General features: G+C 34.2%; 1 protein-coding gene across 4 annotated transcripts in view; it reads left to right on the top strand.

Annotated features, from left to right (window-relative positions):
* MYO6 (myosin VI) overlaps positions 1–13,099 on the top strand; it is an 84,858-nt gene that overhangs the window by 68,152 nt on the left and 3,607 nt on the right. The window contains exons 28-33 of one of the 4 annotated variants that reach the window (XM_009275761.2): positions 1,175–1,204; positions 1,679–1,717; positions 5,129–5,232; positions 6,599–6,730; positions 9,338–9,364; positions 11,573–11,791. In XM_009275761.2, coding sequence (XP_009274036.1) covers positions 1,175–1,204; positions 1,679–1,717; positions 5,129–5,232; positions 6,599–6,730; positions 9,338–9,364; positions 11,573–11,791 — 551 coding nt within the window. The remainder of the gene's footprint in view (positions 1–1,174; positions 1,205–1,678; positions 1,718–5,128; positions 5,233–6,598; positions 6,731–9,337; positions 9,365–11,572; positions 11,792–13,099) is intronic. The other 3 variants (XM_009275759.2, XM_009275763.2, XM_009275762.2) reach the window with 3 other exon arrangements.

The following is a 13,099-nucleotide window of genomic DNA, read 5'->3' as shown; positions in this document are numbered from 1 at the left end:
ATGCAGTATACTGGTTCTACAGTGTTTTCACACAGTTTTGTAAAAAATCATTTCATGCTTACACGTTGGCATGACTAAAAGGGTATTTTCCATTGTGCTGTACTACCTTGTGGAGTGAAAATAGTAAGAACAAGGTGATTTTTATGTGCCACTTTGAAGGAACTCTTGTATTTCGCTCATTTTTCAGGAACATGTGATACTTGCGTGTTGTCATATTTGAAAATGAGTAGCCTCTACTTTATTTCTTTTCTTCTCAATACCTTGCTGCATTCACCATTAGTTTTCATAGATATTTAAAGGTTCATAAGTATTAGTAGTTTCTTTGAGAAATATACTCATTGGCTCTTGTCAAAGAAGAAAACTTATTTGTTCTGGCAGTAGATCCAGCATTTTTATTTGTGCTTATTCTGTGCTGGGTATGCTGGACCTCTCCTAGATTCATCCAATTTTATTACTCATCCACAATTTGAAAGCGTGTGTAATGAGGGATTTACTGCACTTAGGGGTAAATTAACAGAAGTACTTACCACTTAAGTAAAAAATTAATTAAGTTAATTAATAAGTTAAATAATAGATACATTTTCAGCTGTGCAATATTTTTAATTTATGTGGCTTATTGAAACATACAGTATAGCATATAACACCAAAATAAGTAGCCTCAGTGAAGGTGGTGTGAGTATCTCTTCTGTGCGTCGCATATTCAGTGCTACATGTGTGTACACGTGGGTCTTCAGTATGGCACTTAGACTCAGTGCCTTTTCACAGCTTGCATGAAGAAGCTATCTGTCCTGTTCCCAGGGTAGCTACATGAGGATTGCTGTTATTTCTTGTGATATGCTCATCCAGCCATAAAATGTATCAGCAGCATGTCTCAAAATCTTTGATTTTGAAAGGGGGGTGGGGGGGAGAAAGGGTGGGGAAGTTTTCGCTTATACATTTTTTCCAGATTATCGTAATTTAACTTTTTAAAAATAATTTAACACTCACGATTAAATGAGAAAGGTGAAGAAAAAAGGTCTGTATAATCCTGTTTCTCAGTGGAAAAAAAAAAATCATAAGATAGTAAATAATATGTGAGAGAGCAGGAAATACTATGACCCACTTTTTCCCACTTCATTTAGTAGAAAGGTAACTAGGAAGTAGTCTATGTAACATAAATATCTTCTATTTGCAGAGCCAATGGAGCAAAGCTGCAAATGACTGCGTATGACATTTTTTTCCATTCAAATGCTCTAATAGAAAAAAAAGCAACACTAATTAATTCAAAGGAAATTGACATTGTCCTCTTACTCACTAGTTACCCCATAATAATCTTTATTAGCATGCATCTGTAAACTTTAAATCAGTTTGTAATACCTTATATCCACTACTTTGCTTATGTCTAATAAACAAGTTAATAATCTAATATACCTAATAATATCTATTTAAAGATGATTATATAATCAGCGTAAACTTTTTCACATACCATCCATTTTTCACTGCCCTGTGTGATTTATTGCTCTTTACAGAATCAGGACTGTGTATATATATTAGAATGGAAATTATTTAAAATAAGTAGCCTTTTTTTTTTTTGTGCACTTGAATTAGCTTCAATTTGGTTGGCAAGAGAATATCACAGTTTTAAAGGCTGCTTTTATATTAATGTTTGGTTTATGCTTATTTATCAATGTTCTTATAGGGAACAAATGGCCACAGAAATGTCAGAAATACTGTCTAGGTAGGTGAGAAGACACCACCAAATGAATCAATCATTTTATAAAAAAATCACACATGAAATGGGTTGAATTATTATGCAATGAAAAATAATGGAATCTTTTTTAGTTGGTTTTTTTAAGTGCTAAGCAGATAAGTAAATAATTTATTTCAGATAAATTTCGTTTATCAACACCTTTTTTCCAGCAATTATTTTTCTGCTATTTTAATTGATTGTATAAAAAAAAAAAAAGAATGGTTCCCATACCCTGGTATTTTGTGTAATTTTGATAACGTTCCTCTAGCTTTCTTCTCTTTTCACCTTTCTTATAATGATAATAGAAAGCTAGGCTCCACATCTTTCGAAGGAGGATTTCTACAGATTCAACACAGAGTTAATGAAGTTATTTAATATTAATGTAACTGTTAGTGCTTCTAATAAGAAAATATTCTAGTTACAGTTCCCTTCAAATAAAAGCAGTTTTGAAAACTACTGTTAAAAGCTTATTAAAACCCCTCTTAAGACATCCAAACAAAATCCCCTTCTGAGATTTCTTGAATGCTACTGCAAGATTTTATGCACAATGCAGGAGGAAAGGAGAATGCAGGTTTAGATCTGAATACAATTCTACTGTAACAGTCTCATTCTGATTTGTGTTAGAATACTAGTTATTTGTTGAAAAATTGTAATAATGTCCTCCATATCAGTGAGTAATTAGAAAGGGTTTTGTGCAACTTGAGGACAATAATAACCTTTTGACATTCATTTTCTGAAGCTTACATAAGAAGTGAAATTGTTTAGAGTTTTTAAAAGTGAATCTGCTGTTAAACAAGCTACTATGCTGTGTATATATAGTCTGAAGAAGCTCAGTCTCACATGATTGATGGGTGTTCTAGTTGTAGCATTGATAGTTGGGGATGCAGCTGCTAACTAAATTTGTTTCTTGCAGTAGCATTTTAAGAATAGGAATAAACAGTGTTCTGTGTAATTAAGTTAGCATGTGAATTTAGATGGCTAGATTGTATTGCATATATTGACATAGTTCCAATGACAATGGCTAATTCTTAATGTGCAAAAAAATCACAAAACTTTAGGGCAAAATCAGAGGCTCTGTGTTTTGGTTGAATTAAAAATGCAATGCAGTACTTCTTACTGCGTGCTTGTTTAACTAGATTTTTTTCACTTTTCATATACTGGAAACTTGACTTGAGTCTGATTTTTTTTTTTTTTTTTTTTTTTTTTTAAGTCTGAAAATACTGTTTATGATACATAATTTTGTCAGACTGAGCGGTGAAGACTGACTGTCAAGTATGATGTTCTTCTTACTGCCAGACTGTTACGCTTAAAGTCATGTAGAAACCAAGAGAGTGATCTGCAGAGTGCAGAGTAGTGCTGTAATGGAAAGGCTAAGCCATTCCATTGGATTAGCATTCTTAAAGATTACTAGTTTAACCAGAGACCTTACAGCCTAGTTCTGCTGCTCTAAATTATGTAGCAAACTCTGAGAGTGGTGGATAGTGTTGCTAATTAAGGAAAATCCTTAGGATTTGTCAAATTAGATTCAAGAAGGTTAGACACCAGGCAGCGGAAATTACATTTAGCAGCAATCCTTTAATGTCCTACAGGTATGCCAATGATAACAAAATAATAAAATATATATTTTGAAGGAGACTGTCTGTCTAATGATTTGTTTTACACTTACGAGTAGTGCTAAGGGTGAGGAAAAGTTCCTGTCCCTTAGCTATGTACTGATTAAAAGTCAAAGAGGTAATTTCTTATGTCAGACTTCCCACGTACCATAACTGGAAGCTGTGTGTTGACTCAGATTAGTAGTATGAGTAGGCATGATTAAGCTGATGCTGCAATAAACAGCAAGATTCTGTAGTTTTAATTACATTTGAAGAGGTGGTTTAGTTGCTATTAAGAAGAACATTTGGTTAAACAGATTGTTTTATTCTATGCAACTGAAAAATAAATTGCATTTGTTATCTCTGCTTTCAGAACTGCTATATCTACTAGAGAAATTTTTCACAGAAAATGTATTTATAACCTATTAAGTAAAAAGGCAAAACAAACAACAAAATTTCATAGTCCCACATGAGACTTTTATGGAAAAATAAACTTTAAAATAATATTCACTGGATTATAAATACTGTAATAATGTAACAGTCCCACAAAAATATTGCTGCACAAACAGACTTTAACTGAAAAGTCCTGTTTTCTTCTGTTTTTCTCTTTTGTGAATTTTTACAGTGATGTGTTGCATCAAGTATTTTGCTACCCTGTTAAAGATCTATTTTTTTCTGAACAAATCCTCTCAGATCCTGAAAGATAATTCAGTTTGCCTCATGTTCTTAGTCATGGGCATTAGCAGAGGTTGGTAAAATCATGTGTCTGTTCCTAAATTCCTTTGTGTTTAAAAAGTATTCTGATCGTCACTGAATGTTGGAGTGTTTTGAACTTAGTTAACATCCAGATAATCCATGGGAAGTTTGCCATTCCTACGGGAGAGTTCTTCCGCTTCTTATCCATAACATTTTTAAGAAAAAAAATCAGATTTATCTTTAGACATATACAGGTAATGTTTGTTTGTTACATGGATAACGTTACACATACTGTTAATGATGATGGAATTTTACTAATAACTTCTCACTTGCATTTGCTGTTGACTTTATTGCATACTACCCACATGATGAATACCTTTTGCCTTTGAAAAACACTGTTTCTAGATGAGTCTTTTTGTACTGGTCAGCCTTTCTTCTGATAGTGGTCTTTTTTCCCTTGGTATCTCTTAATGACACCCCCCACCCCCCAAATAAATATTGCTGTTCTCAGACAGCTACTATACAATTAATATAGAATTAATTTGATTTCTTCTTTCAAATTAGACTTTTGTCAAAGAAATGAAATATTTTCTCTAGTCTTGGAACAAGGGTTTTGTCCTAATTCAGTTTTAAACAGCAGAGGAAACGCCTTTTCTCCCTTCTTCTTGTCTACTTCAGAAATATTTTTCCTCATCTGTTTTTCAAATGGAACTAAAAATGTATATGGCCACTCCTTGTTGTCTGTATTCTGCATCTTGACTAGTACCAAGAAAAATGTACATCAGCATGGGGTGAGGTACACATGAATAGAATATACGTCTTTTCACACATAAGCACTAACTATTACTGATAATTCCTTTTAATCTCTAGGCAACCAATCAGATTATTACATGATTTTGGACGTAAAAGATGCTTTCACTTTTTCTTAATCATTTGAACATCTTGAAAATAATATGGTACTTTGCCTGTGAATTCAGTCATTTGCTGTTGATTTTCATTGTAATAAGCGTGCTGCAGTGTTGATCGTGGGATCTGTTCCTCCTGTTGTAACAATTCCTGTTTTATACTTGAAAAAATACATATATATATTTTCTTTTTTAAATAAATGTAGGGGCCCTTTAGTTCAAGCCTCGAAAGCTGCTGCTGGTACTAAGAAGCATGATCTCAGTAAGTGGAAATATGCAGAGCTTCGCGATACAATCAATACATCCTGTGGTAAGTTGTTTTTTGGGTTTTTTTCTGATTTGAGAAAGAAGTCAAGTTGTAGTTGTATGAAAGGAGTTACTTTCTTCCTATGACAAAGATAAAAACTTGCTCGTGAATTTATTCAGGTTTGAATGAATGTCAAATTAATTTTGAAAAGCTCTTATTACCCCAAAGAGAACAGCGAACTAAGCTATTTCCATATTGAGGAAACATAATTTCCTTTGTTACCTCCTTTACTGATTATATATTTACGAAGTTAAACTGCTTGGGCTGTAAAATACATGTTATAATTTCTTAATTAAATTATCTCAGTTTGATGTATTTCCACAAAGGGAATAATAGTTATTATGCTTTACCTAGAATTTGCGTGTTCTAAGAATTTTTTTGCTATCACTTCTTGCTGTCACTAAATCACAAAAAAGCAAATATGTCATGTAAAGCACAGCGTAAAATATTTTCTGTCTTAGATGTTCAGATTATTCTTTAATTTTCAAAATGTGTAACTTCATTGGGGAAGCTCACAGTTGGGACATTAATTACTTTTCTCCCAATGTGATGAAGATAGAAACAGGTAAGAATTATTCCTTTATTAAATATTACTGTTTCTTCCTGCTTCTGATTGAAAGCAGTTGGTTAATTTCTGATTTAAGATAACTCAGAATTTCTCCCTGGATGTAGAAATTGGAAACGAACCCATTCTCTCTATTTGTATTTAAACCCCAAAGTTAGCTCCAAATTCTAACTCTCTCTCTCTATTGTTTTTACATATGCAAGACTGGAGTAATGTTACCAGTGGAGTAGGTGGTGCAGTAATACATGGTGCTAATGTGTGTTCATCCCTAGTGAAGCCAATTTGGATACTCTTAGTGACTAATGAAAAAGCCTTGCAATCATTCAGTCTCTTAGTATCATGAAATTCAGCAAAATTAAAATATATTTAATAAAGTGGAAAAAGAACCTAGATCTGAGCAGTCAAATTGCTGATTTTTTTTTTCAGTTGCAGAAATAAAGTTCAGTGGTGAAATTTTATCTGTTTCTGTACTGCTTGGCTTGTGATAATGTCAACAGACAAATTTAGCAAAGCGAAAATTTTATTTGTAGCATTTCACTGCTCCAAATCTCACAGTAGAACAGCTACTTTGGGGATTGCCATTCTTCTAAAGGAGAAAAGGTTATATAGCACTCCAAGGATCTTTCTGGGCCATAAAATACAGGCCCTGTTGCTGCAGAGAATGAGGGTTTATTATATTATATTGTAACACATTAGTGTTACAAACTGATCTAAAATTACGTACCTATGAATATAGAAAAGCATATCATGAATAATTTTTCTGATTTTTCTCACTCCTCCCTTCCTTCCTTATTTTTGAGACAGATATTGAACTGTTGGCGGCTTGCAGAGAAGAGTTTCACAGAAGGCTAAAGGTATATCATGCTTGGAAATCCAAGAATAAGAAACGCAATACAGAAACAGAACAGCGTGCTCCCAAATCAGTCACAGACTATGGTGAGGAGAGATAGTTTTGTGTTTATAATAATTTTGGTGGCAATATTCTAAAGAAAACATTTCCAGAATGAATTTTGGTTTTGCCTGGTTGAAGGAAATTCTTGGGTTTTTTAGAGTATTTTTATATTGATTTAAGGTAAATATTTTGAAAAGATTTTAATACTTCGCAGAAAGTAGAATATTTTCAGGATACCCAGACACATGTACTGGATAGCTCTCCCCAAAACCTTTTCTCATACCAACTCACTGCTGTTAAAAATAGTTCTTGATTTGGTGTTGCAGTTGCTGGCATTTTTGCTAAATGTTCATTGCTGTGCTACTTAAGACTAAGGAAGATCACTTTCCATTTATGAAACTGTAGTTTGCACGTTGGAACTTTTGAGACTGTTTTTAAGGTTGTTTATACTAGTTCTGACCTCTGTAATTACAAATGTTGCTTTCTGAGACTAGTTAGTGATAGTGTAGAACAGAGAATTATACCTAAGGATAGAATAGAGAGTCTAAAAATAGTTCTCAAGTAGTCTGTCTATCAGAGAATTGCATGTGATTTTTTTTTTTTTGGTGTTATAAAAAAACAAGATTGGAAGGAATCGTGCTCTGTTATGTAATTCACTATTACATTTGGGGTCCAGACAAAACAAAAAGTATTGGTGATAAGGGGTTTTTTTTTTTCATGCTTTTATTCTTTCGTAAGATACAGATATATAGACATAGATGTAGATACTTTTAAAAGGTGCTAATAATGTCCTCATTTACATTACTGTAAGCCTTATATATTTCAGGTTACATTCTCTTTTTCAAAATACTTTGAGTGTTGATATTGCAGGTTTTGATTATGGGATCACAAATTTTGCGTAGTCCCTGCTTTCTTATTAGACTGTCATTCTGCTGATTTCACAGATGGGTGTTTATTGTCAAAGCAATGCACTAATGAGAATAAGTGACTGCCTTTTAAATTCAACAAGACGGTGTAGGAGTTACCATGTTTAACACTGCCAGACCTGAAAATTAGGTGCCTAGTTTCTGGAGTGGTATTTGCAGAATGGATTGTTACTCTTTCCCCGCCACCCCGCCCCCCAAGTCCAGTGATAGCCTGTTATAGAAGGAATCTAAGAAATGAACAGAATCACAGCAAATGGATATAATAATTCAGTCAGATCTTTCCTGCTGTCTTCCGGTTCCGTGATTCTTGTGTTCCTGGCCACGCAGTTAATGGGAGAGGCAGAGGAAAGGGAAGATGGGGAGAAGATGCTCTCCGAGGTCCTGTTAGCCTGGGATTAGAGCTGGGACGTGGGGGATACAGATCCCGGGGGATACAGATCCCAGGGGATACAGGTGCCCTACTTACTCTCAGTGTTAGTCCTTATACAAGGTGTTTCCTTCCCCTTGATTCATTTACCGAGTTATGCATTGCTTTGAGCATTACCTGAGAATTTGAGCTTTTCAGGGAACTTTGGTAACAGATATATGGCAGGTAAAATCTGGACCCCTGGAGAAGATGTTATCAAAGAATGGGTCTTTGTGGCCATGCCTAGTAATGTGGTTTTAAGTGCTTAAGAAAGCTTATGACTGAAACAGCAGGAAAAGGCATTTGAAGCACTTCTGCAAAGTGGTAAGTTGCTTTGAATTTGAGCTTGCAAATTCTGTCTGGAGCTAAATGGGTAAAATAAATATTCATGTACAGGATTGCTGATGGGGAAGTATCAAAGAGCAGAAAATCTTTGGATTTGTGCAAATAAAGCTTGGAATATTCATGATCTCATCACATTTAGTTAGACATTTACTGCATTCTTTTCAATGTTTTTCATTACATTTTTTTACTTTTCTTGAAATATAGCTTCATATTTCTGAAGAAAAGTTAGAACATTGCAGTTCAGAAGTCACTGATAGTGACCTTCAGAGACTCTCGTTAATGTCAGAAGCAATTCTTCCCATTGCAAATAGTTATACTACATGGGCATTTCACATCTATGTATTGTAATGACCTGAGAAGGTAGTAAGAAGGAACTCTGATTTCTTAGATGTTTAAGCTAAAAGTCTTTCGGGTGTCAGTGGATGTGTACTTCAAATGATGTAGTTTCTTCTTTCTGTCTTTTCACTAATGTCGTATAATTGTACAGGTATCCTTTAATTAAGTTCACACATTCAGTATAGAAGCTAAACACTGGTTTGCATATTATTATTGGAATAGGCAGGTTTGGTATTAATAGAAGTCTGGAAATTTTTTCATCACAGAAATGTCAAAAATTCAAAGTACTAAGTTAATTAACTAACCGATTTGTTACAGCAATCTGTGCTTAGCTTGTATACAACTGAGGTTTTGTAACAGGCATCGCAAATCATTGAAGTAATCAATTTCAAAAATAAATCCTGATGAAAATAGAAGCAGTTGGAAATCTATGAAACTTGAGGAAAGGAGACATTTTGTATATGTCAGTGAGCAGAAAATGAATAGAAATACTTAGCTCAACATCTGTGTTTATTTTGTAACTAGAATTTCCTTATGTCTATCATCAGCATTGGTGAAAAATGTCGAGGTAATGAAACTATAACTTATAAAGGATCAGCACTTTTATGTTTTGTTCAACATGTAATATTTGTTCACAGATTTTGCACCATTTTTGAGCAACTCACGTAAGTGGGGAGATGGTTATTTCAGCTAACTTTGAAGAATAGGAACACTTGAGAGCTCTATACTAACGTTAATTAATCCAGTGTTTTGCTACACGTGTACATAGAATTTAATTGTTCAAAAAGATTCTGTTTTACAATTTGGCAATGTTATTCAACTGATGGTAATTATATGTTACTTTAGTAATTTATGAATGTACTTTACTGCTTACCTTCATGAGATCCTACCCCTTTGAGCAGTCATGGGAAGGGAGAATGAAATAACCTTTTTATGTCGGTTATTTGAAGGTACAATCTCCTCTTTCCCCCATCCTCCACTCCCCCCTCAAGAAATACCATGCTTGTTATAACATTTTTTACTGTCTGCACATGGCCTTTTGTTGTAGCAAAACTCTGGAATCAGCTTAATATAACAGCTATTTTCCTAGAACACAAACTAACATTCAGGTGATGGTTTCTTTTGAATAAAGAACTACAATTCCATAGCACTGAAAAGTAGAGGCTATATTGGCTACTCAACTTTCCTGTCCTCTAGATTTCCTCTTGGATTTAGGTATGCATAGGGGTAGAAATAAGTCTTAGCAATTACCATTGCAGTGCAAAAAGTGTTTGACAATACTAAAGCACTGATCTGCTGTGATAGATATTCAGACAGTTTGCAGCAAATAGAATTAATTTCCTATAAACTGTAGACTATGTCTCCCTGTAAAATACATGCTTTATCAGAGTTGACGTATAAAAGTAGCATTCACCTATTAAAATCCATTTTGTTTTTCATCTCTTCGTTTATGGAAAAAAAATTGGGGGGTACGATTTGTATAGTACTTTTTTTTTTAAGATTCTGTTCTTCACATTTAGAAAAACTAATTTTGCTTGAATCTAAGTGGAAGAAATTTCAAGGTGCAGTTGCTAGTCTATTAGTCTTGTTCATAACTGTAAAAATACATTATTAGAAGTGATTGTCATTTTTCATTTTATTAAATTTTAGCTCAAAAATTAGCTTTGCAGCTTAATAGACAATAGACAAAAAAGGAATTCACTTTTAATTATCCCCTTTATGCTGAAAAATGGAACTGTTAATACTGATTTTCTTTTCTAGAGATGACATAGATTCACATTCAGAATTTCTTAAACAGGGTATTTGTAACAGTGGTATTGTAAACCACTAAAACAAGATAAGTAATAAACTTTTGCAAGAGGCAGTTATTAAAGGAAAGGATCTTGCTTGTAAGAGCATTTACTATTTAAAACTGATTATGAAAGCGTATACGTAACATTAAGAAGGTCGATCAGTTGATGAGTTAACATAGAGAGTATTTGCTTTTATTTGAAAGAAAGTTTCTCTCCAAAGTCTGAAATGTGTGGGACTCTGAGGGAGTCCAAAAATGCATCAGGGGAAATGTTTACCAAACATATATATGAAGCTTTAAAAGATTTCATATAACTCTGTCTCCTCTGGAAGTTTGGTCTGTTGATCTTAATGGTCTGAAATAAACAATTTCTTCAAAAAAGAAAGGGGCCAGAGAGTAGTTCTAATGCTAGAGTTTAGTACACAGAAATCTAGGCAGAAAGTTGGGTTTGGTGGCAGCTTTGTAATAAGCGGTACTTGTTGTCAACATTTCTATTAACAAATTAGTCACTTCTAACAGTATTACACACCCTTCTGTGTTGACTGTCAAAAATCTTCAAGTGGTGCTTTGTATTTTTGTAACTGAAAATGCTTCTTTGCACTGTGATTTTGGTCTACAAAGAGATGGATTGAACTAGAGCAGTTACTGATTAATGTTTCCAGTTGGTAAGAAATTTTATATGGGAGGTTTTACTTTAAATATTGATTTAAAGCAGAATATGTTATTTTACTCGCTTTGTTTTTTTTTTCTAAAAGTACCTGATGTCGTTGAGCAACCTAGTGTTACACATAGATACAATAGTTAACGTGAGCCTTTCCTCACCAGTGTTGTAGCTGTGGTGATTAAAAGAATGCACGTCGTACGAGGCGGGAATACTTTTTAGGTTTGATGAGACTTCAGATGACCTTGTATTCAGAGAGAATCTCTCAGGTTTTGGGGGGTTTGGTTTGTTTTTTTTGGGGTTTGGTTTGTTTGTTTTGTTTGGCTTTTTTTTCCTTTGATTAATCAAGCAACTCATAATATGGCTTTCTTGTTTTCTGGTTTTTTTGTTTGCTTCTTTTTGGTTTTTTTTGTACGATAGCTCAACAGAACCCGACAACCCAGCTGCCAGCCAGACAACAAGAGATTGAAATAAACAGGCAACAGCGTTACTTCCGCATACCCTTCATCCGTCCCGCGGACCAATACAAAGATCCACAGAACAAGAAGAAGGGTTGGTGGTATGCGCATTTTGACGGGCCATGGATCGCTCGACAAATGGAACTTCATCCTGACAAGGCACCCATTCTCCTTGTAGCAGGTTGGTATTGAAAGCACGATTCAAATGTTGAAAAGGTTCAGAGTTGATAACTTGCTTTAGAAAAAGCGGCTGATGATACAAGTTTCCCAAGTTGTCTCCTCTTTTTTTCATCAGCAGTTATTGTCTGGGCAGAATTTGAGAATTTGGGACTGCTGTTGACGGTGGCCAAATGTTACGGAATATCATTTGGAGATGTAACTTGTCATGTGTTTTACCTGTACATGTACTTTAATCTGGGAAATCATAGAGAGAGTGGGAATCCAGATGTAAATGGTTTTATTATTAAGTGTCCTCAGATTATTCACTGAACTGGGGACAGTGTGCAGATAAAACATCACAATTTATCTGGGAAAGTTCAACTCATCATTGTATTGTTTTTTAGTTAGCTTTGAAAAATAACAGCAGTTTGCATCAAAACAATTTGCGCTTATGATATATTGTCTTTCCATAGTATGGTGCTAAAAGCAAACTGATGCTTTCACCATATTTATGCTGCCTAGTATGGGAGAATAGCTTTTTAATCTTAAACATTTAAAATAAGAACTAAATGTTGCAATGGATAGGCAGAGATTTATCTGGTAATGAAAAGTATCCTTCTTTTCTGGAGGATAACGAAAGGGGGAGAAAACACTGGAGAAATGCTGTTTACAGTTCTGTGTTTTGAAGGTTTGTGTTTAACTTGGGGACTGAGGAAAAGGCCATAACCAATTTGTTTAGCTTCAGAGTGATGCTTTACCAGCAACAAAAGTTCCTTTGTTTTCTGCTAATTATTTTTAATAGAATTCCTTATACCAACTGCTGCCTGTTCAGTGTCAAAGCCCATAGCTAAAAGTAGCATTGCTGTCATGAATACGACATTCAATGGATCACCTATTAAAAATAAGATTAAAATATAGCGAGTGAGCTACACTCATCATTTCATTGGATTCCCTGTGTCAGTTCCATTTGGTAAACACTGTTTGTTTAGCACGGGAGGCTGGCAGAGTAAGAATACTGGCTACTTGATCAAAAGTCTTGAGTTCTTAGGCGCTTTGCTACATTTAAACAAATTAAATAATAACAGCAGTTCAGCGTAAAACTGTGTAAAACTGAAAGTATGTGGAAAACAAATGCGGTTGTCATCCCGTGGTGGATTTTAGGAGAATATATCAAGATCTGATCTTGATCTTCTCGGCTTCTTTCCTTTGTTCATTTTTGCTCACTTTTTAAGCACAATTTTGTCAGTGGCAGCATCTGATACTAATGTATTCTGATACTGCTTTTCTGCTCTGTGTGTTTAAAAAAAAAAAAAAAAAAAAAAAAAAAATG

This window comes from Aptenodytes forsteri, unplaced genomic scaffold (genome assembly GCF_000699145.1).
Source record: "Aptenodytes forsteri isolate BGI_AS27 unplaced genomic scaffold, ASM69914v1 Scaffold256, whole genome shotgun sequence".
Taxonomy (NCBI): domain Eukaryota; kingdom Metazoa; phylum Chordata; class Aves; order Sphenisciformes; family Spheniscidae; genus Aptenodytes; species Aptenodytes forsteri.
Note: the sequence above shows the minus strand (reverse complement) of the source record. Positions and strands in the feature narration are given on the sequence as shown.